General features: G+C 42.6%; 1 protein-coding gene across 2 annotated transcripts in view; it reads right to left on the bottom strand.

Moving 5' to 3' along the window:
- Nucleotides 1-16021: 16021 nt before the first annotated feature.
- Nucleotides 16022-27562, bottom strand: part of SNRK (SNF related kinase) — a 62354-nt gene continuing 50813 nt past the window's right edge. For both annotated transcript variants that reach the window (XM_069958596.1, XM_069958597.1), the window contains one exon: nucleotides 16022-25647. In XM_069958596.1, coding sequence (XP_069814697.1) covers nucleotides 24432-25647 — 1216 coding nt within the window. In that variant the 3' untranslated portion in view covers nucleotides 16022-24431. The remainder of the gene's footprint in view (nucleotides 25648-27562) is intronic.

Raw genomic sequence — 27562 nt, 5'->3', positions numbered from 1 at the left:
TATGGTGGTATTGCTCAGGTCTGGAATAGCAGTGTTATCCAGTCACAGTATGGCGGTATTGGTCAGGTCTGGTATGTCAGTGTTATCCAGTCACAGTGTGTCGATATTGGTCCGGTCTGGTATGGCGGTGTTATCCAGTCACAGTATGGTGGTATTGGTCAGGTCTGGTGTAGTGGCGTTATCCAGTCACAGTAAGGTGGTAATGGTCAGGTGTGGTATGACAGTGTTATCCAGTCACAGTGTGGCGGTATTGCTCAGGTCTGGTATGGCAGTGTTATCCAGTCACAGTATGGTGGCATTGGTCAGGTCTGGTATTGGCAGTGTTATCCAGTGACAGTATGGCAGTATTGCTCAGGTCTGGTATTGGCAGTGTTTTTTTTTATATAACTGTATTTTTATTGAAAAGATTTTGCAAATTTTTAGCAAAGACATAACATAGGAATACAAAACATGTATAGAATAATATACAAAACAATAGGACAATGGGGTATCAGTAGTAGAAAACATATCAGGCACGGGTATAAGGTAACAGTGGTAACAATTAGCTCTGACATGATCATAATGGTACAGCGTATTTCTACAGAGAAAGGTAGCATATGAGGATAATGCAACAGCTGTCAGCAGAGGAAAAATTACTGTTACTCATGGCCCAGGTATGGGATTATATCCTAACTGTAGCCCAATAATGAAACCCTTTGACACACATACAACACAGATAGACTGACACAGGACTCAATACAAAGGAGGTGAGGAAAGGGACGGGAGGGGAGGTGGGGGAGACGGGGAGACTAGGGTCTACTGCCAGAAGAGGAGGTCATATCAAAGGTATCCCACGGAAGCCATACGGATTCAAATTTATCAATGGCATTATTAAGGGAAGCAGTAAGCTTTTCTAGGGATCGCAACTCCCGAATTCTGGTAAGCAAACATGGCCGGGAAGGAGGGGACGTTTGCTTCCATGCGCGAGCAATCAAGGACTTGGCCGCCGTTAGGATAGTAAGTAATAACTTTGCCTGCTTTTTCCGGAGGGTCTTCGGGAACAAATTCAAGAGACAAATTCCTGGGTCCCTATCAATGGTAGTGCCCAAGACTGTCGAGGCCAACCCGCAAACCTCCACCCAAAATGGACGGATAAGGGGGCAATCCCAAAATATATGGAGGAGCGACCCCACACTACCTGTACACCTCCAACAAAGTGGAGAGATACTATTATTTAGCTTATGGAGGAGTTCCGGTGTATGGTACCATAGCATTAACAGCTTATAGTGGGATTCCTTATATGTGGTGCAGATAGAAGATTTTGCCGCCCTCTCCCATATCACAGCCCAACATTCTGGTGGGAGCTGTCTGCCCAGTGCTGCTTCCCACTTATCCATGTAGCGATGTCTAGCCTGGGAGCCATCAGAGGGTGAATTAAGAATTCGATAAATATCTGATATCAAACCAGATGTAGAAGTGCCCCCTCTCACTAATTGTTCAAAGGCAGATGGTTTCGAGACTATGAGGGATCCCAGGCGAGACAGCATAAAATGGCGGATCTGTAAATAGGTATATAGCTCTGAGGGCGGTAGTTCAAATCTATCCACTATCTTATGGAAGGGGAGAAGGGTGCGTGTAAGCGGGTCTACAACGTCAGCGAACTGGAACAGCTTTTTGGAACCCCATAGCCTAACTATGTGGGACTGTAAACCAGGCTGGAAGTCGGGATAAAGAAGGAAAGAATTTAGGGGGGACGTCTTGGAGTAAAGTTTGAATTTAGAGGAACAAGTGGACCAAATGTGCAAAGTGAAGTTAATGGGGCCAAGTAGATTTAAATGGGAAGAGGAAGGCGGAGAGGGATGCCAGAGAAAGGAGTTAGGATGAAAGGGCGCTAGCCATATTTTTTCAATCTCGGCCCACTTCTTATAGGCCAGGTACTTAGACCATGCAGTAATTTGTCGTAAGTGAGTAGCATAATAGTAATGTAGGATATTTGGAACCGCAAGACCTCCTTGTGTTTTACTACTCATCATAACCGAAGCTGGGATACGATGGCGCCTTGTTGCCCAGATGAATTTAAAAATGTCCCGTTGTAATGTTTTTATCTCGGAGAGGGGTATGCGAACTGGAAGGGTCTCAAAGAAGTAAAGCAACTTTGGGAGTATCGTCATCTTGACTGAAGCTACTCTACCCATGAGGGAGATGAAATGGGAGTTCCATTTGGACAAAAGGGCCCTGAGTTCTTTAAAAAGAGCAGGATAGTTGGCTGTATATAGAGAAGAGTACGTAGGTGTAAGATGAATTCCTAGATATTTTATAGAAGACTCGGACCATTTAAACCGAAAAACAGATCGAAGGTGTGTTATTGTGGATTTGGGGAGGTTAAGGGGCATGATTTCGGATTTAGAGGTATTTACTTTATAACCAGAGAGTACCCCAAACCGGGAGAGTAAGGCCCTAAGCGTTGGCAAGGTCGTATGAGGGGACGACAGGGTGAGAAGGACATCATCTGCGAAGAGCATGATTTTGGACTCCTTGCCTCGGACCGATACACCACGGATGTCTGGGCAATTCCGGATGGCCGCCGCCAGGGGTTCGATACAAAGGACGAACAAAAGAGGGGAGAGCGGGCAGCCCTGGCGGGTGCCATTCCGAATTGGAAAGGTCCCAGACATCATATGTGGGAATTTAATGGCAGCAGTAGGTCGTGCATACAAGGCCTCAATCGCAGCCAGAAAGGGTCCCCGAAAACCACAGCAACGGAGGGTCTCGAACATGAATGGCCACCCTAGGCGGTCAAATGCTTTCTCAGCATCTAAACTAAGTATCAGGGCCCTCTCTGACTGCTGATTGACTGCATCAATGATGTCAATGGCACGTCGAGTGTTGTCCCCCCCCTGTCGTCCAGGCACAAAACCTACCTGGTCAGCATTGATAAGCGAAGGTAGCCAATAACCTAGGCGGGTGGCAAGTAGTTTAGTAAAGATTTTAAAGTCTGAGTTTAAAAGGGAAATAGGCCTGTAATTGGCACATTCTAAGGGGTCCTTTCCAGGCTTGGGGATAAGTGTAATGTACGAGTGGGACAGTGTTGTGGGAATAGCAGAACCTTGCATAAAGGAGTTAAAGAGTGAGAGAAGCCGGGGGGATAACTCAGAGGAAAAGGTTTTGTAGTAAAGGTAAGTAAATCCATCTGGCCCAGGTGCTCGTCCCGACGGGAGAGATTTCAGTACTTCCGAGAGCTCCTCTTCCGTAATAGGCGCATTTAAAGTCTCCAAGGCATCTGCAGGTAGGGTCGGTAAGTTGCAGTCAGACAGGAACTCTACGATGCGCTGAGATCGAGCAACCGGGTCAGAGGGTAGGGTAGAGGGTAAAGAATAGAGATCAGTGTAGTATTGTAGGAAGAGGGAGGAAATATCAGCAGGGTTATAGTGGAGTCGCCCACCGGAATCCCTAAGGACCTGAGGAGACTGAGCTAACGCCCTATCATTTAGCATTTTCGCCAGTAGCGTGTGTGCTTTGTTGCCCTTCTCATAGAATCGCTGTTTAGAGTAAACAAGTAGCTTTTCAACTTTAGAGAGTGACAGTTCCTTCAGACGGGCTCTCGCCGCTACAAGTTTCCTCAGTGTCCGAAGGGAGGGGGATTGGGCAAGGGAGCGTTCTAGGGTCTGAATGTCACGTTTAGCATTGCACATTGCCAGCTGGGAGTCTTTCTTCTGTCGTGAGCTAAGGGCTATGCAATGTCCCCTGATGACAGCCTTATGGGCTTCCCACAGGGTCGATTCAGCGGTGACTGTTCCACTATTTTCTAGAAAATATGTGGCAAGGCATGATTTGATCGAATCGCGGGAAAGTGGATATTTTAGTAAGCTCTCATTTAGGCGCCAATGACATTGGCGGGTGGGAGATTTCAGACTTTTGAGGCATATCAACACCGGGCCGTGATCCGACCAGGAAATCGGGTCGATAGAAGCACTTTCGAGGAGGCGCACAGTAGGGACATTGCCAAAGAAGTAGTCAATTCTAGAGTGTACGCGGTGTGGGTGTGAATAAAACGTGTACTCCCTCTCCACAGGGTGGTCAATACGCCAGAGATCAAATAGATGGTGTCTGCGGATAAGCTTACGGAATTCGGCTGACAGCCTTGCCTGATCAGCAGGTACTGGACGACTCAAAATTGAATGTCTATCCAACTTCTCCGAAAAGGACAAGTTGAAATCGCCTCCCAGTACTCTGGGGGCTGGTGGGTATTTTGCGAGTTTATTGAGCACCCTGCGGAGGAAGGGGATTTGGTATTTATTGGGGGCGTAAACATTACAAAATATAAGGGGTTTCCCATGTAATTGACCTTCCACTATAACAAAGCGACCTCCCGGATCCGAGAAGGAGGAGGAGATTTGGATGGGAAATGAGCGGGAAAAGAGAATCGCTACACCAGCTCGCTTAGAGCCACTAGATGCGGCTATGACTGTGGGGAAAGTATGCTTAGCAAAAGCAAAAGTAGCATCCCTATCAAAGTGGGTTTCCTGGAGGAACGCTACGTCAGCCTTTGCTTGTTGTATTTCCCTTAGAGCTAATCTACGCTTTACATTAGAATTAAGGCCTTTCACATTCAGTGTCACACACTTAGCCATAGGGATAGCATGTTATCATGACCAAGCGAATGTGGTAGCTTACCCATCCAGAAGGTGTCTTACGGCTGGCAAGTCCTGTCTGTGTCATGACCTGTAACGTAGTCTCTTCGGCAGGGACCCTAGAGAGGAAGGGAAGGAGACAAAAGGGAGGGGAAGAATCGACAAAGACAACATGAACACAAGACAAACAAAACATGAACCCCATAGGGTTCAGAGCACTCGGCTCAGGTCCTGGGTATATGGTGCCAGGAAGTGGGGAAAAACAGAAAAAGGAGCGGAAACTCGGTGTGGAACATAAGATAAGACACAACCAATAGGTTGAGCAACAGGATCCCCTTAAGGGGGGGGAAGGAATCACCAATAAAAGATATATGATGATATACAACATCAGGTATGGAACTCAGGCCATCCAGCTATGGAGGAACTCTATAACTCTAAAATAAGCCAGGTGAAAGTAACAAAGCTTCTCGGCAACAGTGTGAGAGGACCAGCAGGGGACCACAGATGGCACGTCAGGTCCTTGCAGGGGTCTCAGGGAGCATTAGGCAGTTCTGCCCCTGGGTCGGGTCCAGAATTTCCAGAACGAGGACGTCTCCTCTTCTGACGTGTAGACTGCCACACTGGCGGAGGAGGTGGGGGTGGGGGCGCAACAGTCCAGTCCGAGATCTTGGGAACCGGGATATCAAGTAGATCACAAAACTTCTGGAGGTCTGCTAGGTTACGTAGGACAGCGGATCTGCCATCCCTACGAGCAGATAGGGCAAAGGGAAAGTTCCACCGGTATGAAGCGTCATAATCTCGTAGAGTGGTTAGGAGTGGGCGGAGGAGGCGGCGCTTCTGCAAGGTTATCCATGACAGATCGGGGTAAAGTTGTAGTGACGCACCATCAAAGTCTAATTCGCGGAGAGAGCGTGCCTTTGCCATAATTGCATCTTTGATGGTATAGTCATGTAGGCAACAAATGACATCTCTCGGTGACCCATTGGTAGGCTTAGGCCGAAGAGCTCTGTGAGCCCTATCAAATTTAATTTTGTGACTGGGTGGTTCACCTAGTATGGTGTTAAATAGGCCTTCTAAAGTGTCCATCAGGTCTGTATCTTGGGTCGCCTCAGGGAGACCCCGTATGCGGATGTTGTTGCGCCTGCCCCTATTATCCAGATCTTCAATATGGCGCTGCATGTCATCAAGTGCAAGAGCCTGGGTAGACACAGTGGAGCATAAGGCACCGATGTAGTCCCTGGTGGAGTCATGGTCATTTTCAAGAGTATCCACTCTCAGGGATATATGCTGTAAATCTTTCCGGACCTCCGCAATTTCCACTCTACAGGCCTCCTTCACCTCAGAAATCAGGGACTGAAAGTCCTGTTTAGTCGGCAGTTGAGATAAAATGTCATGTATCTCTCCTTGGGACCTGGAGCCCCCCACAGAAGTCTCGGAGTCAGAGTCAGTGTGAGGCCAGTCAGCTTCTCTTTGTGAGGCAGAGCGGGTATTGGGCTCAGATGACTTAGACGCCATTGTCTGTCCTCCCCTCTTCACCCTGTCCCCTTTCTGAGATTTAGTAGTGGCAGCCATCATGTACTGTGATATACGCTGCTGGCCCTTTAAGACTGAAGGGTCTCTAGGCAGTGACCCAGATATGGTGGGGGGATGTAGAGGTATATGTGGGCTGAGGTCCTTATAGATCTCCAATGTGCCGGAGTGAGTACCTGCGGTAGTAGGAGAAGACCCAGGGGGGACACCGGTGGAGCTGTGGCGTAGCAGAGGTATGCGGTGTAGGCCGCAAGATGGCGGCGCCTCACTTCTTCTCCCAGTCGCACTTGCGGCCCTGTGCAAGCTGGGGCGGTGACTGCTGCACCGCTCCGTTCCCCGGAGGTTGCGGACACGGGACAAGCTGCGGGTCCGGCCCGATGCACCTCCCGGACCGTCAGAGGCAAGGAGAACCCGCCGCCACGTGTCACGAGGCCTGGGCCGCAGCACCACTGCTGAACGCGCGGTGTCCGGGGGGACCGTTGGGGAGTCGGGGTCCGTCTCCTGGGACTTACAGGATGGTCCGGGGGTCTCCCTGATCCTCCTCTCCATACATGGGGGTAAGTCGCCGGTAATAGCCTGTGTTCTGGCTGCAGATGTAGCTGGATGGCCGGGAGCTCTCCTCCTAAGCTGCTGCTCTCATCGGCGGTTCGCCACGCCCCCGGTATTGGCAGTGTTATCCAGTGACAGTATGACGGTATTGGTCAGGTCTGGCGGTGTTATCTAGTCACAGTGTGGCAGTATTGGTCAGGTCTGGTGTGGCAGTGTTATCCAGTCACAGTATGGCGGTACTGGTCAGGTGTGGTATGACATTGTTATCTAGTCACAGTATGGCGGTATCAGGTCTGGTATAGCAGTGTTATCTAGTCACAGTGTGGCAGTACTGGTCAGGTCTGGTGTGGCGGTGTTAAATGTGACGTCTGGAGCTATTACCTACCAATCCTGATGCTAATTAGTGAGTGAAGATGGAGCGTCCTCAGGTTTAGTGCTTAGGACAGCAGCAGCTGGTAATACGGCCCTGTATACATGTACTGTATAGATGGAGTAGGGGGCCCTGTATACATGTACTATATAGATGGAGTAGTGGGCCCTGTATACATGTACTGTATAGTTGGAGTAGGGGCCTTGTATACATGTACTGTATAGATGGAGTAGGGGGCCCTGTATACATGTACTGTATAGATGGAGTAGGGGGTTACCAGTTATTTCCATGGATGTTGTGAGGCAGCTGCCCTAGCAACCACAGCTCCTTGTGAAAGTGAGAGTAGTAATCCTATTGTTTGCTAAGGCTCCCAACTGCCATTTGCTCTGGGCAAAGCTGCAGCTAATTATGTCACCTGTTTGTGCAGTGTGGAGATTTTCCCATTCATCTCTATGGGGCGCTGCTCTTTCCCCTCCCCCTCCCCTCCTGTATATCTGGCGGGGACGGGACCTTCGCTCTAACCTTCCCAAGTAACCAGTGTATATGTGGGCCAAATTTGGGGTCAAACGGTTCATGCGTTTGGAAGTCTATACTTGACAGACAGACTTTCATTTTTATGATATAGAGATTGAATATAAATTACTAGAAAATGTACCCGGCGCTGCCCGGGTATAAAGTTTCAGTGTGTTAAGTAGATTTATTCTAAGGTGCCCAGGAAGCCAATCTATGTCCTTGTTTTTTTTGTTTAAGGGGAGATCACCAGTAGCCCTTTATGCCCCTATATACCCGACAATTCTACACTGTTACTGTTCCTGCACATTAGAAAAAAACTAAAAACTTCAAACATCCATCCTGTATACCTGTAGTGTATAGTTGGGGGGGGTGGGGGATTGGCTGTATATCTGTAGTGTATAGTTGATGGGGTCCTGTATATCTGTACTGTATAGTTGGGGGTCCTGCATACCTGTAATATATAGTTGGTGAAGGTGCTGTATAACTGTAGTATATAGTTCGGGAGTCCTGTATACCTGTACTGTATAGTTTGAGGGTACTGTATACCTGTAGTATAGAGTTGGTGGAGGTGCTGTATACCTGTAGTGTATAGTTTGGGGTCCTGTATACCTGTCGTATATAGTTGGTGAAGTTCCTGTATACCTGTAGTGTATAGTTTGGGGTCCTGTATACCTGTAGTATATAGTCGGTGGAGGTCCTGTATACCTGTAGTATAGAGTTGGTGGAGGTTCTGTATACCTGTAGTGTATATTTTGGGGTCCTGTATATCTGTCGGAAAATAGTTGGTGGAGGTCCCGTGCACCTGTAGTATATAGTTTTGGGGTCCTGTATACCTGTAGTGTCCTGTATACCTGCAGGGTCGTATTTAGCACTCGTGGTCTGCCTAGGGCTGCACCTTGCATGGGTGCAGCACCAGGGAGCAGGGGGAAGGAAACAACTTTTACATTTTTTTATTTTTCTAGTCTTCCACCGCCTGTTCAGACTTGCCAGAAAATCTAGTCTTTTCGAAGGGGGGTATAGTAGTATTGGTCAGGTCAGGTGTGGCAGTGTTATCTAGTCATGGTATGGTGGTATTGGTCAGGTGTGGTATGGCGATATTGGTCAGGTCTGGTATGGCAGTGTTATCCATTCACAGTATAGCGGTATTGGTCAGGTCTGGTGTGGCAGTGTTATCCATTCACAGTATAGCGGTATTGGTCAGGTCTGGTGTGGCGGTGTTATCCAGTCACAGTGTGATGGTATTGGTCAGGTCTGGTATGGCGTTGTTACCCAGTCACAGTATGGCGGTATTGGTCAGGTCTGGTATGGCAGTGTTATCCAATCACAGTGTGGTGGTATTGGTCAGGTCTGGTAAAGTATATTCCAGCACCAAAGACCACTTGAGGTTCCGTATCAAAAGGCTTTATTTAGAATCCACATACATCAAGAGCTAAAATACGACTGTTGACGCGTTTCGGCGTTGGCACACGCCTTGTTCACAACATAGTCTTGGTCAGGTCTGGTATGGCAGTGTTATCCAGTCACAGTGTGGCGGTATTGGTCAGGTCTTGTATGACGGTGTTATCCAGTCACAATGTGGCAGTACTGGTCAGGTCTGATATGGTGGTGTTAAATGTGACCTCTGGAGCTTTTACCTACCAATCTATCCTGATGCTAATTGGTGAGTGAGGATGGGGCGTCCTCAGGTTTAGTGCTTAGGGCAGCAGCAGCAGCTGGTAATACTGCCCTGTATACATGTACTGTATAGATGGAGTAGGGAGTCCTGTATACGTGTACTGTATAGATGGAGTAGGGGGTCCTGTATACGTGTACTTTATAGATGGAGTAGGGGGGTCCTGTATACGTGTACTGTATAGATGGAGTAGGGGGGTCCTGTATACGTGTACTGTATAGATGGAGTAGGGGGTCTACCAGTTATTTCTGTGGATGTTGTGAGGCAGCTGCCCTAGCAACCATTCAGATTCCAGCTCCCTGTGAAAACGAAAGCAGTAATCCTATTGGTTGCTAAGGGTCCCAACTGCCGTGTCTGCTGGAGACATACAGCTAATTATATCCTCTGTGTGCAGTGTGGAGATTTTCCCATTCATCTCTATGGGGCACCTCCCCTCCTGCACATCTGGCGGGGACGGGACCTTCGCAATAACCTTCCCGGGCACCCAATGTATCTGTGTGCCAAATTTGGGGTCAAACTGTTCAGGCATTTGGAAGTTTATTTGAGACAGACAGACTTTCATTTTTATTATATAGATAGAGATTATATATATATATATCTATTATATAAAATCAATCAATCACCATACTGTACCTATCAACATGCCATCACACTGGTTACTGACCAAGTCCAGTACACAAAGAACAATAAATTCTCCTGCTCCTCCATTTTATATCTATATATATATACATATACACACACACATATATATATATATATATATATATATATATATATGCAAAAAAGGGGTCCGTGGAGCCTCAGTTACGAGTCTCAAAACACGGGAATAGCCAGATATCCCTCTCTCCAGAGAAGGAAGCCCATTGCCAAGGGGTGCCTCCTAGTGGGGAGAGCACCAAACCACCCTGATACGTAGTTCCTCAGGTCCTACGTCTGTTGCGAGCTTTAGGACCTAAATAGGGAAACACCAGGGTGGCCCCTGTGAGTCAAAGCCTAACTCTGTGGCGAGTATAACGACATAAGACAAGGGTTACCAAGGCTAGGCATCCATCCACAGACTGCAGTTTCGGGGTATTTGCCCCTCGTCAGTGTGGAGCAGGATTCTGGCTACTGGGGCAATGATAAATAGACCAACAAAACACAATCACTGAACTCAGGGAGAACAGCGAAAAATTCCAATGGAGTACTCATTTACGAGTCTCCATTGATTGTCCCATACAAAATTTAAATATGCAAAAAAGGGGTTGTGTTTTGTTGGTCTATTTATCATTGCCCCAGTAGCCAGAATCCTGCTCCACACTGACGAGGGGCGAATACCCCGAAACTGCAGTCTGTGGATGGATGCCTAGCCTTGGTAACCCTTGTCTTATGTCGATATACTCGCCACAGAGTTAGACTTTGACTCACAGGGGCCACCCTGGTGTTTCCCTATTTAGGTCCTAAAGCTCGCAACAGAGGTAGGACCTGAGGGACTACGTATCAGGGTGGTTTGGTGCTCTCCTCACTAGGAGGCACCCCTTGGCAATGGGCTTCCTTCTCTGGAGAGAGGGATATCTGGCTATTCCCGTGTTTTGAGACTCGTAACTGAGGCTCCACGGACCCCTTTTTTGCATATTTAAATTTTGTATGGGACAATCAATGGAGACTCGTAAACGAGTACTCCATTGGAATTTTTCGCTGTTCTCCCTGAGTTCAGTGATTGTTGTGTTTTGTTGGTCTATATATATTACACACACACACGTTAGTGCTGTTCTGGGATCACTTCCACACACTGAACCCCCATATAACTATGTATTCTCATCTCCCACAAAGCTTCCAGTGTACAATGTACCTAAGACTCCCCAACTACAACAGCTGCAGGCACTACAACTCCCAGCATTTACTGATCTGCATCCCTCAGTATATGCTTGGAGTTGTAGTACGTATGAGCTGCCACTGTAGAAAGATATAGTGCTGGACCTTCAGGGTTGATGGTTGTAACAGATTACGGCCACCAGAAGCTTCTGCACAACAATCAATTATTAAAAGTTTGTTCTCTCTGAAACTACAACTCCCAACATAACCTTCATTAAAGCTTCATGAGTGTAGGGTATTCTGAGAGTTATAGTTCGACTGAAAACATGTCATTCACAAGGGAGTTGTCGCAGATCCAGATGAATCCAGGACAGGACCGGGTCAGTATGTCGCTTTTTACCGATTCTTCTTTGGTGGGCCCCAAGGATCATTTCCTCTGGTGGGCCCCAGGTATCCCAGTCCAACACTGCCTGGAAGACCCTTTTAACTACTGTTTGACCAAAATTCCTAGCAACAGTTTTTGAGGGTAGATTGACAACAGAAAGGAACATCCACACCATACAGACTTGTAACAGATATGCATACAGACTGGTGCTATAGCCTAAAGCATGTTTACTATTGGTAGCTTCAATTTTATTGTGGCAGGTGAATTCACTTATTACCTTGGTATACAAAGCAAAAATAGTGACAGCATCTGGATTTCAACATCTATCTTCAGGTTTACTATGAAAACTATTTTTTTCACACATGCTTCAGTAAACTCTCTAGTGGTATATACACAAGTTTGGCTATTAATTATAAGCCTTAAAGCGTAACTGTCATTTCAGGGCCATTTTTCTGAAAACATTAAATATCAACAGTACAAGCGATTTTAAGAAACTCTGTAATAGGTTTTATGTACTAAAAGTTTCCTTCCCAGCCTCCCCCCTCACATCAAATGAAGCAGGATTTCTGTGTCCATTATGTGGCTATAGAGAGGGGCGGGGCTGTTAGGAGTGACTGAGCACGGAGCAGTCCTGCACAGCACAACACCCTGCAATCCTCTCTCAGTAAGTTCATAGATAAGCACTGACCTTTCTGACACCTGATTTTGCGTTTTAGGTGCCCAGAGAGTCTACAAACAGCTGACCTTCATGTCACCTCTTCCTGCTCCCTCATCTCCCCCAGCCCCTCCCCCCTCCATAAGGATACAATGGAGAGAGCAGAGCCCGTCTTCACTGGCTTCTCTGTAATGAAGACGTGTTTGCCTGATAATGCACAGATAAGAAGTCAGGGGGGGAGGCTGGGAGATTGCTTCTTGAGTACAGAAGGAGGCTTTTATGCTATTAGCCTATTATTAGGCTGTATCCCTGTTTCCAGGCGGTACTCGGGCTGTCTCCACCTTCCCCACGAAATAGGAAGGCAGCGGGAGTCAAATGCTGATGGTTCAGGTTCATACGAACCTGAACTTCGGCCCTGTTCGATCATCTCTACCAGTGACTAGTCAGGGCCCTCTGCCTGTCAGCATGCAGTGCGGGGATAATTGACAGGCAAAAAAAGCCACAAATGGGTCTCTTTCCCTGTCAATCATCCTCGCACTGCATGCCGACAGGCAGAAAGCAGTGACTAGTTGCCACCCCTCTCCCTGCCTCATGCGGCATAATGAAACTTTTAAAATTTATAAATCTACTGCTGCAGCCACGGATGGTAGCATCAGAGAGCTGCATAGTAGCTCTATACTAGGCTGCAGGAAACCATATCAGCACAATTGTTCTGATTGGTTCCCTTTAAAACTACTGGAAAACCATTCTAAGTAACTACCTCATCTAACATATTAACTATATTCAGGTTTAACACTTTTTTTTGTTTATATCCTAGTTCTGTACGTGTTCCTTATTTTCATGTTCTCTGAATATATAAGATTGAAAAAAGAATGTAAAGGAGTGTACCACTGTTTGCTTGGTGCTGTATATGTCAGTATGCCAGTGCCATGCTGCACCACCAATAACATTTACAACATGGTAGCACCTAAGACTATTTAGTGTAATGCGCCGATGTCACATTACAATAGCATCCCCCACCCTTTTTTTTTTTATGGCTGGAATCATGGTGCCATGCTTACAGCTGTTGCAGAGTACTTTGCAGTGGTCAGGTAGTGGGGGCCCATGTGACACAGTCTCTGACCAGCTGCTGTGGAGAGACCAGAAGTCACTGCTCTATTTCTCTATAGGACACATAAGCCTTTAAAACATGCTATCCAAAATTAGAAAAACAAAGCTACTTTCTTTCCAGAACAGCACCACCCCTGTCCTCAGGTTATGTGTTGTATTGCAAATGAGCTCTAATCACTTCAATAGAACAGAGCTGTAAAATTACACCCAAACTGAGGACAACCGTGATGCTGTTTCTGAAAGAACGCAGCCAAAGTCTAGATATAGATATATATATATTTACATACATACAGTGTTACCTCTGTTCTTAAACTGCCCTCCTGAACCAATTAGGTTTGAGAACCAAGCAGTGTTTTCCCATTAGAAATAATGTAAATGTGTTTAATTGGTTCCAGCACCCGCTAATAGTACTAATTTATTACATTCTAAAGTGCCCAGTTTAATCACTACACTACATTTGAACCAAGAAGTGTTCAACAATACAAGCAATTATAGTACAGTAGTGCACCAACTCCCCTTTACTGTATAGTGCACCCCCAGCACTGTAAAGGATGGGAGATGGTGATGCACTACAGTACTACTACTGTACTGTATATGCACTCCAGCAGTCTTATACAGTGCTGAACTGTACGTGAAGCCTCACCAGCGCTAAACTCGCTACGTAAAACCCTTGATCCACGCTCACTAAAACCTCTGGATACCAAGCAAAGTTTGAATTACGAACGTTACTTCCGGGTAAATTTGTGTTCCAATTCAGATGCTTTCCAACACAGAGGTATTACTGTACTTAAGGACTGGATGCCAAAAAAGTGTTTGAGAACTGAAGCAAGCACTCCTTGAAAATATACTGTTTGAGAACAAAGGTACCACTGTATGTGTATGTAATATTACACACACACACATAATCTGAAACACCATTCACATCATATATCTGCATGACAAATGACAAAAGTAAAACAGTGAATGATGCAAGACACAGCCAGGTTATACAATAGTAACCTCTCCTGATTGGAAACATGATTGTTCAGCAGTTACTAAAAAAAAAAAAAAAAAAAAAAATCTATAGGCACCTAAGTAGCTTGATTACCTATATAATAGTGAGTAAAGACTGATGTTACAATTTCACTACAATAAACCTGTTTTGTATTTATTATAGCCTATTTATGATGAAGCCAGAATCTGATAAACTAGAGGAGGCAGAATCACCACTTTTAGATTCTTTTGGTGATACAAATCAATCAGAAAAAAAAACTGAAATTGGCAGCACCTCCACGCCTCTGTTCACACTGCAGGTTGCATGTCGCATGTGTCCGAAGTACAGACAAAAACAAAACAAAACAATAAGTTAAATTAAAATGAGGATCTTAGCAAATCATTTGGAAGTGGAATATCCATTACACTAAATAGTCTTAAAGTGTCACTGTCATTATTTTTTTTTTTTTTGCAGAAATAAAATCAATAGTACAGGCGATTTAAAGAAACTTTGTAATTGGGTTTATTAGCCGAAAAAAGCATTTTTATCAGAAAAAAATCAGTTTGAAGCTCTCCCCCCCTGTCTTCATTGTTCTCTATGGAGAGGGGAGAGATAAGGCACCAAAACAGGACAACAAGGAGTTAATTTACAGTTACATCACCAGGCTCTCTACTCTGACCTCTGAATAGAGTCTTTCAGCGGCTCTCCGCTGTGTGTAAGCCTTTGTTCTCTGCTCTTTGCTGCCGACTAATCTCCCTCCTCCCCTCTCCATAGCACAGACAGGATCCAACTGATGTAAAACAGTCAAGATTTCCTGATTCTGAGCAGTGGATGACAGAAAGGAGAGGAGGGGGGCCTGGGAAAAGTCTTTTTTAAATGCAGATAATGGCATATTTGCCTAATAAACCCAATTACAAAGTTTCTTAAAATCCCCTGGACTATTGATTTCTGCAAAAAAAAAAAAAAAAAAATATATATATATATTTGACAGTGACACTTTAAGGAAATACCCAACGGAAAACATTGTTCATGGTGCTATAGCACTGGATACCAAATTATATTAAACTTTTTAATACTTGTATAGGTGTATAATGTTTAGAGCAAGTATAGTATAAGATTATGGGGACACCCCACTCCCATACAAATCAGTTCCATGCACCAATGGCTGATGCTGTAACTATCCCTTTTACCTCATAATGACTGTGATGAAAGTTTAGAACCATTTAATGTTTTCTCGGTTATAGGAAAAAAAATTCATAGCTTTTCTTTAAAAATTTAGAAATTTGATATTGCAATTAATGAAATAATGACATATCCTTATTTTTGACAAAAGTCATGTGGCCCAGGTGGTTAGGTGCTACAAATCAGGGTGACATCTCACCCATGGGAACACCAGATAACAGTGAACTGCCCACCATGGTCATATGACATGATGAAGTGATGGAGTGTAACGGTCCATTTACACAGAAAGATTATCTGACAGATTTTCTGCCAAAAGGATTTAAAGCCAAAGCCAGAAACAGACTATAAACAGAGATCAGGTCATAAAAGGAAAGGCTGAGATTTATCCTCTTTTCAAACCCATTCCTGGCTTTGGCTTCAAATTTTTGGCAGATAATCTGTCAGATAAACTCTGTGTAAATAGACCCTAACTAGTTCCCTCACAGTGGAAAACACCAGGGCAGCTAACTCCCACATATAATAAACACATTGTGTAGGTTTATGCATAGTCCGAGTACACTGTAGATTTTAGAAAGAGCATTGCACCTAAAAACACAAAAAACAAAACAAAACAAAAAAACGTTGTCCAACCACAATTATTTGAAGCAAGAACGGCAGAAAAAAACATGGGAGATAAAATTCCTTTGTTCCACAGCTTCTTTATTTATTTGCTCTGGTCTGCAAATAAGAGGACTGACCTAACAAACACAGGTAAAGTTATGCGTTTCTACGCTACTCTATTGACCCTTGTACACACTGTTGGTTGATTTGCTTTTACCATAGGTATAGACACACTGATACTGAACACAACTTCATTTTAGTGCTACAGCCTTACACCTACACAGGATTTTAGATCTTCAGCTACATATTGTTGCCAGTTACATCATATACACATACAGGAAAAATACAAGACTTCATTGATTTTCACAATATTTAATTTGTACACTAATGTAACTATATGCAACTTCTGAAGACAATTGCGGGTACAAGAGGGTTCAGAGCACGCTAATAGTTTGGTCCGATATTATTGTAATGTAGTGCTTCATTTCTCCTTCCCATTTAGAGAACAAGGAAACATGATGGACGTCACATGCACACACTCACTTGTGAACAAGTTTAGAAACGGATTAACTGCTGTACACCCCCGGTTTCAACCATACATATCTAATAAGGCTATTATAATACATCTAGATGCAGCATAATCTGCCAACACAGCCATTCAGAAGTCAGCACCATATATACATATGTATATATATATAAACAGTTGGAAACAGCAGATGCATTGGGAGAATTAAGAAGTGTCATTCCAAGGCTGCACATAAAAATAATATAACATATTTACAAAGCTTGGAAAGTCAGCTGCAAAATAAGTTATTGCCAATGCCCTTTAGGAACAAAAAGTAAATATGGCCGTTTTATACATTACAGTAAAATTTATCACTTTATATAATGATATATCTCTCTTTATTCATTTACAACATATCCCGGCTCGAGAGCTCCTCAGCCAAACCTTTCCTATGGCTTTACCATGTTACAGGGTAATAAATAAGCATTCTAAAATGTCTTTTACCGTTTGGTCATGAAGCTGTAGGGCTAATACTAACTGTATGTATCAGCTTTGTATGTGAAAATCAGGAAATAATAGGTTCATGAAGGATGGAGGAAAAATGAGGGGACCAGTGTTTGACTACATAATTCCTGTCCATGTTGAAGGTCTCTGGTTGTCTGACTTTAAGGACCAATATACTAGACTGTTCCTGCCCAGAGATCCATTTTCTCTTCTATATTTCAGTATACTTACCTCTTTACAACATATAAGGGACCGAAAACTATTATTGCATTCAAAGTAGAAACTTTAAGGCAGCCATCTGTAGTGTTAAACACTATGTATGATACTGCAGCCTGTCTATATCTAGAACAATGAATATCACAGCGCTTATGTAATCAGACAAAAAACATGGCTGCCTCCTACAAGAAAGGGCTCTTAATGAAAAATCTCAGATCATGCGGCTTACTTAGGAGAAACATCTAGATAAAAGTCCTCGATGATTCAAGTAAGTTGAAAACTAGTGCAAAGGGAAAATATTTCTTAATCTACTGCAAGCACTCACCTGCTAAAGACCTTATAGTTTAAAAGTGCAATGTTTCCCTCAAAATAGATGGCCACACACCATTTTGTTTTTTTAATCCACATAGTCTGAAATTAAGTTCATGTCGTTGAAAAACTGACCTAAGACTGCTATAAAAGGGGGTTGCATGAAAGTCAATACAAACAACAGACGTTGTTCACACATGTATTGAACCGCCGCCCAAATAATGGGCCAGTCTATTATTTCCAGCCATTGTGCATTGATTACAATGCAATTTTTAATGTGTACAATGGCTGTTGTTTTGAGTGCCAAATAACGGCCGTTGTTTATACGTTGTGTGAACATAGCCTAATAGTAAATTCTTTCTGCAACTATTGCAAACATTATAGATCTCAATAATAAAACATTTTGAACAAAGCTTCACCTAGTTGCACATTTTAGCACTTAACTACAGTTAAAACCCATTAGAATTATCTGGATTTCTACATTTATCACTATTAAAGTGTAGTCTGCTGTTATCCAAGTAACAATTATAGACAAACACAATCTAAGGGCCCTATTCCACCGGACGATTATCGTTTGCATAATCGTTAACGATTAACGATCTCTATTGCGAAAGACCTGAAAATGTTCACCCATTTCCATGGAACGATAATCGTTACTTATGATCGTATTTGCGATAGTTTTTTATTTGCTATTGCCTTCGTATCTACTGCGAAGGACCGAACGTCTTATTCAATGCGAACGTTTTGCGAACGAGCAACGATAAATAGGTCCAGGTCTTTTAACGACTGAACGAGAAATCGTTGATCGCTTTATAAGTTAACTGCATTTCAACCGAACGATTATCGTTTAGATTTAACGATAATCTAAACGATAATCGTCCGGTGGAATAGGGCCCTAAGGCTGGCGTCACACAGGAGTATTGGTAAGAAAAAACAAAGAAAAAAACAAAACACAGAAAAATGTACAATACTCTTCATTACATTTCCCCCCCCCCCCCTCTGTAGGTTCTACTTCTGATTTTGGCTTACAAACACTGAGTAAGACACTACCAAGTAAACTAATAAAACAAACAGCTGTTCTCTTGATATCTTTTATTGAGCATACCGAGTAAACATCCCAAGTGCAGGGAGAAAAAGTTAGTGAACCTAAGTCTCTGTGGTAATGACATCAGAAAGCGCTAATTAGCAAAAGTTGTTTCAACTAGGGAAATGACACTGGACATGTGGGTTTTATTATACAGATCACACAGGCCGGGTTACTAATAAACCTGTTCTTCTATTTTAAAATTAAATTAAATTATATATATATATATTATATATATATATATATATATATATATATATATATATATATATACACGTGCATTGGCTAGCATGAATCATGCTAAAATGCAACCAACTTTCATAAGACCTATATTAAAATATTAAAGGGAACCAATGACCATATATTTTCCTATGACGCTAAAAATATTTGCTAAAAAAATCTTCAATACTGTCCTAACATATAATTGTTCCCTTTGACAGAACTAGCTATCGGATGCAAACTTCTATAAATTCCCCTGCAGTATGCAAATTTTCTCTAACTAGGCATTGGGATGGTCTTTCTGCTGTAATCAACCCTCTGAGCAGGATTACTATTGCAGTACCTTCCTCCCCCACAGAGAGGCTGGGCAAGCCATGTGCAGTACTGTAACATTCAATCCCTGCTGCCCAATTCCTATACTGCGCATGTCCTGCTGGGTGAAGCTGGTGCTGTAATGGAGCTATGGGCGGGCCTCTCTGTAAGGTACTGCTATGGTCATCATGCCCAGAGAGGTGTGATATCAGTAGAATACTGCCCATGGTCCGGCCAGCGATAAGACCCCCCCTATGCCTAGAGAAAATTAGCATACCATTAACATGAATTAAAAGTAGTTTCGCCCCTGATAGATAGCCGTGCCAAAGGAGACAAACAGGTTAGGACAATGTGTAAGGAGATTTATTACTGATGATTTTTAGCTTTCTAGGCAAATATATAGTGATTGGGTCCCTTTAATGAGTTAAATGTAGGTCTGCAATGCTTTGCTAAAGACTTGAGTGTACATCAATTCACATCTAAAACGGTCTATAAATGGAGGAAATTCAGGCAAGGGGAAATATTTAAGATTAGTCCAACAAAAAAACAGGCAATCCCAAAAGTGCTGAGAAATAGCCCAAGGGAGGACCTACAAAATAGTCTACAAACTGCTAAGTGCTATTAGAAAAAAAGACCTCAAGACAAAAAGGAGAATCCAAAAAAAAAAAAAAAAGTCTTGCCTTTATATTTTCCATTTCTCGTTTTGACCTAAAAACAGTAGCAGTTTTTTTTTTAATTGCCATGTGAGATTCCAGCCTCAAGCAGTCTCATAGTAAGCTCAAAGAAATCAAATAGAGCTCAGCTTTCATTTCACCAATACAATATAAGAAATGAAAGCCGAGCTGTGATCCGACCACTGGGGCCGACTGGGATCAAAAACGAGGGCCTTGAAATCCCACTGAATGGAGCTGCTTAGTAAAACCCTATTCTGTGTATACATAGTTCTGTAATTTCTTTACCCTTGTACAAAGTATTCAGTGATTCTTTGGTGACTGGTATTGTGCCAAGAGACTGGCGTAAGGCAAAAGTAGTGCCAATCTTCAAAAAGGGCTCTAAGTCTTCCCCAGGTAACTATAGACAGGAATATGTAGTGGCTAATAGTATTATAAGTGATAACCAGCAGGATTTTACTAAGGACAAAAGCTGTCAAACCAACCTAATATGTATTTATGAAGAGGTGAGTAGAAGCCTGGATAGGGGGAGCAGCTGTGGATATAGTGTACCTAGATTTTGCAAAAGCAAAATCTAGGTTTGACACAGTTCCTCATGGGCAAGTTAAGGTCTGTGGGCTTGGAAAGTTTAGTCTGTAACTGAATTGAAAACTGGCTTAATAATCGTAGGTGGAGGTGCTCAATGATTCCTAGTCCGAATGGTCCCTGGTCATAAGTGGTGTACTCCAAGGGTCAGTCCTGGGCCCCCTTTTGTTTAACTAATTTATTAATGATATTGAGAAAGGAATTAACAGCAATGTTTCTATCTTTGTAGAGGGCACCACGCTTTGTAGTACAGTACAGTCTATAGATGATGTGCAGATGTTACAAGCTGACTTAGACACATTGAGTGTTTGGGCGTTCACTTGGCAAACGAGGTTCAATGTGGATAAATGTAAAGTTATGCACCTGGGTACTAATAACCCACATGCATCATATGTCCTAGGGGGAGTTACTCTGGGAGAGTCGCTGAGGGAGAAGGATCTGGGTGTACTTGTAGATAATAGACTACAGAACAGTACACAATGTCAGTCAGCAGCTTCTAAGGCCAGCAGGATATTGTCATGCAGTTCTGGACACCGATTCATAGAAAGGATGTCCTAGAGCTGGAAAGGATACAAAGACGGGCTACTAAACTAATAAGGGGAATGGAGCATCTTAGCTATGAGGATAGATAAATTAAAGAATTGAATTTGTTTAGTCTCCAGAAGACATTTAAGGGGAGATATGATTAAATTTATTTAAATATATAAATGGCCCCTACAAGAAATATGGGGAAAAGATGTTCCAGGTAAAACCCCCTCAAAAGACAAGGGGGCACTGCCTCCGCCTGGAGAAAAAAAAAAAAAAAAAAAGGGTTCAATCTCCGGAGGCGACAAGCTTTCTTTACCATGGGAACAGTGAATCTGTGGAACAGTCTACACCAGGATCTGGTCACAGCAAAAACAGTAGAGGGCTTCAAAACCGGCCTAGACAAGTTCTCAGCACAAAATAACATAAATGCATATGTATAGAATCTACCCATCATTCATCCACCTTGAATGGACTTGATGGACATGTGTTTTTTTCAACTATGTGGCTATGTTCACACTGCGTACGATTCCGTCCGCAGTTCTTACGCCGCCGTACATGTGCGGCTGAAACTACGGGCGTGGGAAAAATCGACATGTGGCCGGATGCGTACGCAACGCGAACATACGCCCATAGTACAGTTATGCTTCCCTAGCTTGTTTCGAAGCGACCTGAGGCAGGTCATTTACTTGGAAATCTTCGCCCATCCCCGTAAACCACACAGAACCTTTTGGATCGAAAAATCAAGTTCAATTTGGCTGAAATAAGTACTTCGTACGGGACCGCATGGAAATCCACGGAGTTTCAACATTTCCGTCCTTAAACAATGGTCTTGTTCATTTTTCACGGCGCCGTATACAATCCGGCCGTAAGCTCATACGTAGTGTGCGCTGTGCGGGCGTATATCGTATACTTCCAAGCGTATGCATCAACCTCAAAACCACGTGCGTATATTCGCGGTTCGCACTACGGACTGATTCATACGCAGTGTGAACATAGCCTGTAACTATATGTTACTAAGCTAGATGGGAACAAGGAATTCACCTGGAGGTCACCTTTTGTTGATATGCTTTGAAGAGATGTTGGGTGATGCAACACGGCAATGACTCAAAGAACAAAAATCAACTAAAGGGATAGGTAACAAGTACCTGTCATTTTTAACAACTTTTGACATGTCAGAAGTTTTTATTGGTTTGAAGTCTGAGTGTTTAGGCTGCGACCAAAAAGTAGAACAAGCTCTGTGTCTATGTTAGTGAGATGGTTTAAAAGAGTAATGGTGTGTTTACACAGATTATCTGCCAGATTATTTGCCATATTTTTAAAGCCAAAGCCAGGAACAGACTATAAGCAGAGAACAGGTCATAAAAAGACTGATTTCTCTTTTTTCTTTCAAATCCATTCCTGGCTTTGGCTTCAAAAAACTGTCAGAATCTGTCTGTAAATAAACCATTACATTATGCAGCTGTCTCGATTAGGAGCAACAGAGCCCGGAGTTAACGCTCTAAGAAAACTTTTGATATGTCACTATAACACAGTGCCCATTTAAATAAAGATGATAACTGGTGTTTTGGAATAGAAAGTCAGAGTTCAGACCTTAACCCTATCAATATGCTTTGGCATGACCAGAAGAAAGCTTTGCCCACTAGGCAACTCAGGAATATAAAAAAAAATTTCAGGCACAAATGGTGAAAAATTAGTTTTGAATGTTTCTTTTTTTTTTTTAAATCCTATTTTCTGTTACAGGAAACATATGGTTAATTGATTACTGCTAAATGGGGAACTACAGGTTATTATATTTATGGTTTCACTCATTCTCCCTGCACCATGGATGTTTACTAAATATTCTTGTTGTTACAACTGAGGGGGTCATTTACATGATCTAAGCAAGATCCGTATATACAGATTATGTGGTATTCAACGGAATTCAGAACTCTGTTTCCCGGAGCTTTAAAAGTTTAAATCTTTGTTACTACTGTACTGACACAGCTGCACAGAGCTCCCAAATTCTGTTCCATAAAGCACTGTCTGTAATTGTAAATGACCCCTTAGGTTACATTTTTATAACATTTTTTATAACAAAACCAGACCACATTTAATTAGTAATCAATGCAGCTTATTCCAAAGGGCTCACTTACTTTTTCTTCTATTTATACATTTTCCAGGAAGTTTAGAGCTCAAAATTCAGAGATTCAGAACAACACATTGGATTTAAAATCAACATTGGCCCAGATTGATCAAACACATTTTTGTCTCAGCCAGATAACAACCAATCACAATCCATTCTGAGAACAGAGCTGAGAAGCAATTGTTTGCCATCTGTCTGATTTTTGACAGCTTGATAGGCCTGGGCAATTGTGTTTAACCTATGATATTCATTTAAGTATGTTTTTAAAAGTAATTAAATTAAAAATCTTCATAAAAAATTCCCACAAAGACTTTTTTTCAACTTTCTAGACGGTGCAGTAATTTAACTTATTTACTGTAAAACAGTATCACGGGGGCTAAGGGGGTAATTCTGTATTATGTAACTGTAGCAAACATTAAGCAAGAGTGACTTATTAAGAACTAGATACATTTCTTCATACAAAGCAGAACTAAAACACTTCTAGAACCCTTAACGTTTTGCTCTAATTGAAAGTAACATCTGTTTTTGTTTTTTTTTTAAATTATATTTATAGATAATTTACATTACAAGATCCTATATGGAAAAATACTACACATAACTGTTTATCGATAAAAGCGCTAAAGGGTTCTGGGGCCAACCTGGTATTGTAAACAACCACACAAAAATTGTTCATCAGGTATTAAAGGAAACTGTTTAATGGAATCAAACCCACAAACATTTTTCCATTACACCTGCACTTGCAGGATGGGGAAAGAAATAAGGATTGTCTTAATTTGTGTAAAAACAGAAGTGAAGGTTGCCATAAACTTTGGGGTCAATACTAAGTATTTGAGGCTGGTTCAAAGTAAATTCTTATATTTGTAAGACAAAAGAGGGACTTGATGTGTTAAAACACTGTATTTCATTGCATGTTTAATTCGTGCAAGCCTTGGAATATACGAGACCACCCTATGGGAGTTTTCAACAACAAAACATTATTGCTTTGGTTCTCTCTCAGACACACAATAGTACGCCACAATCACAATAGTCAGGACTGGAATTATGCGAAAAATAAGGAAATCTAAAAAAGGTCTCCTTAGCTTAAGTGCTGAAATTGAGATTTGTAAGTGCTCCTCACAAAGTATGTGTGAAGGTCACACTCAAAGTGATTTCTTTTTGTTTTTCGTTAAAACAATTGAAATTTACACAGTAAAAATATTCAGAATGAGCTACAAAAAAAAAAAAAAAAAAAAAGTGTCAGCGAGCAGCCTGCATAGATATACAACGTGCCGCCGAACTACCTGGCAAAATTAAAATAAAATCGTAATAAATAACTGCTTGTGAAGCCCACTTTAAAAAAAATAATAATAAGACGACAAAATGGCATAGACAAAAAACAGTAACTGTTCTCAGCCTTGAACAATGGTGTCACACTTATGTACATCGAGCGACTATTAAATGACATGGCAACAGCTGGCCTGACTAGCGGTACATAGTAACCCCTCCTTGGGATTCCTCTGGATATTCACGGATATTGTTTTTTCACAAAGAGGTAGCTGTAAAACATTGTTCTTGAAGTTCTTGCTCTTCAGGAGTTCTAGTTCATTAGCAGTGTCTGACATTTGGTCAGAGAATAATTTTATACTGCCAGTAGGTGCGGTCTTACTGGCAGTGCCATTGGAGCTAATGCACATCTTCCAGCTGGACTTCTCCTGCACTTTGACACTTGAGAATGACAGATTATTTTGAGGGTCAATGATATACTTGGCTCCATTATGGAGTTGGGAGCCCAAACACAAACCCATAAGTTTCAGGCTTTCTACGAGTTCTCCTGCGCTTCTTGGTGACTGTTGCATTGAGTTTCCAGAACCAGAGCAGTTACGGCTGTTTCCAGAGGAATTGTTGTTGTTGCCCCCAGAAGTATTGGATGGACTGCCACCTCCCTTGTTATCACTTGGACTAGTTTTGTCAACACCTGTACTTCCATTGCTTGGTTTACTCTGTCCTCCTCCATCGCCTTGATTTCCTGGTGGACCTTCACTGCTGTCTCTCCTGTGCCAAGAATAGGTAAAGCCACTATCTTTATCGAGCCGCCTCCTGCTCTCAGAGTCGTCATCACTTGTTTCTGAGCTGCTGCAGCTTGATCCCCGACCCTGGCTTTTCCTTCTGTGGTATCTTTTATGCACAGTACCAGGAGATGCTATGTTCATTTTTAATCTACTTAGCTTTGGGGGGAGATTTTCATCCATATCAAACTCATCATCAGACTCTCCTTCTTCAAAGATCTGGTTGAGCACTGGGGCACTCTTCCTAGACGTTAGGCGATTTGTAACCGAGGGCTTGCGGCGCAAAACAACTTGTGTGGAAAGTGGAATAGGCTTCTTATCTTCTTCGTCTTCCTCCTCATCTTCTTCAACTCTGAAAAGGCATTTTCTCCCACTTGTTGATGGGTTCATGGCAACAGGAGGTATTCCGGAGGCTGTTGGGCCAGAAAAATCTGGCACATCCTCCTTTTTCAGTGGTTCCACAAGGCCTTTATTTCTATGGCCATTTAGTACATTTTCTGCGCTGCGTGCTGGTGTTGGTGGACCAGCCACATGAGCTATTGGAGAGGCTGTCAGGTCATCATCCAAATCTTGTGGAACATCAATCTTTGTGGGCCATGATTGCCTAAAAAACAAATTACAAGGTTATTATGAAACAAAGACATCAAATATTTTAAGGCTGCATTCACACGTTCCGTACAGAACACTGACGTGGAATGCCTGTAACAGACTTTTTCCCAGGCCCGGGCAGAATCTGTAATAAGATGCTGGGAGCAGGGGAACTGTAAAGATATGCGCCACGCTGTAATGACAGAGCCATGCGTCTGATTCATTACAGCGTGGTGCATTTCTGTACAGTTTTCCCGCTCCCAACATCTTATCACAGATGCTGCCCGGGGCAGGGGGAGAAGTCCGTTACTGGCATTTCACATCCGTGTTCTGTGCGCAACATTGGAACGTGTGAATGCAGCCTTTAGACACTCAATAATATACATATAAAGACTGTTTAGTGAAAATCTAATTATTGCTGAGGAAAAATAAGAAAAATATATAGATTGTACTGTTTATAATCAAACTGATAGGTGTTTCCAGAAATAGTCAAACCTATTTTTTACCAAATAGATCTAAAAAAAACCCCATACATTTTAACACAAAACTTTTTTTCTGCTATTACAGACATGTGAGAGCCTTTGTTCTATTTGAGATATACAGTGATGCCGTGGTTTAAGAGTTACTTGGATTAACAGCGTTTTGCAAGAAGAGCTTAGAGTTTTTTTTAAATTGTAACTTTGTTTACGAGCAAGTCTTTGGTTTAAGAGCTCCCTGTACTGGGTGGGAGCAGGAGTGGGGGAGGGGCATGGCCTGCACAGGGTGGTCTACAGCACTGTACTCTGACGCAGGAAGTCTCCCTCACCTTCCAAATACTGGCAGATCCACTTCAGGCTGGGGCTTTCATCAGGGGACAGGACTGTGGAGGAAATCTCTCCATAGCTGTAACACCTCTCTCCCCGGACAGAGAGTGCTGCATGTATGTGCCCACATATATCCTGCTCATTCCTTCATGCTCCCTGCATTCTCTGTTAGCCCTCGTTTTCCCCATCCTCTCCATTCATGCTATAAAAACTCGGCTATACACACTACTGCTATAATGTGCCTGCACTTACACTCAGCCATTCAAACTGCTGTATATAAAGTTTCTGTCTCTGTCCTCCTGCACAGCTGTGATTTTCACTACCTGATTGGTCCATGCTGAACACACACACCTTCCCCATTGCTGTCATGTGACCACAGAGACCTCTGACAGCAGCCCAGCTTCTCTATTCTAGCCTGTTGTACTATGCTACTGCATTGTGGGTACCTGCATCTCCATTCTGTATTTATCTCCATTCAGGTTTATGCACTTACTATACATTATACTCCACATGCTAATTGCTATACTGTACAGTAACTTATAATATCACATATTCATCTGTTTCTCATTGTTTGTTTCACCTGTTCTACATGTTATACAGAATTTTAAAAAAATCATTATTTTTGGGGTGTGGAACCAACTGTCTGCATTTCAGTGATTTCTTAAGGGATAATTTACTTTGGTTAAGAGAAGATTTGGATTATTAGCACGGTCCTGGAACGAATTAAGCTCGTAATCCAAGGCACCACTATAATAAAAAAAAATAAATATATAATATATATATATATATATATATATATATATATATATATATATATGTTTGTTTTAAAAAAAAATTTTAATGGGCACAATGTGAACAATCCCAAGAGCCAAGCCAGTTTCTGCCCCTTGCTATGCCAGCTCCTGTTGCTATGATACAAATAAGCACAGAGACACTGGAAGCAGTCTCATATTTGTATTTTAAAGATTCAGTGCAAACGGAAAAAAGAAATATAAATATAGCTTAAGCAGTAAAAGGAAAAAAAGAAAAAACACACAGTCTACAATTAACCATCATCACACAGCCACTCTTGTCTACAATTTTCAATCAACTTTGTTCTAATCACTGCTGGTGTTCAGGTTGACAAAC

The sequence above is a fragment of the Dendropsophus ebraccatus genome, chromosome 2 (genome assembly GCF_027789765.1).
Source record: "Dendropsophus ebraccatus isolate aDenEbr1 chromosome 2, aDenEbr1.pat, whole genome shotgun sequence".
NCBI classification, from domain to species: Eukaryota; Metazoa; Chordata; class Amphibia; order Anura; family Hylidae; genus Dendropsophus; species Dendropsophus ebraccatus.
This window is presented reverse-complemented; position numbering and strand designations above follow the sequence as displayed.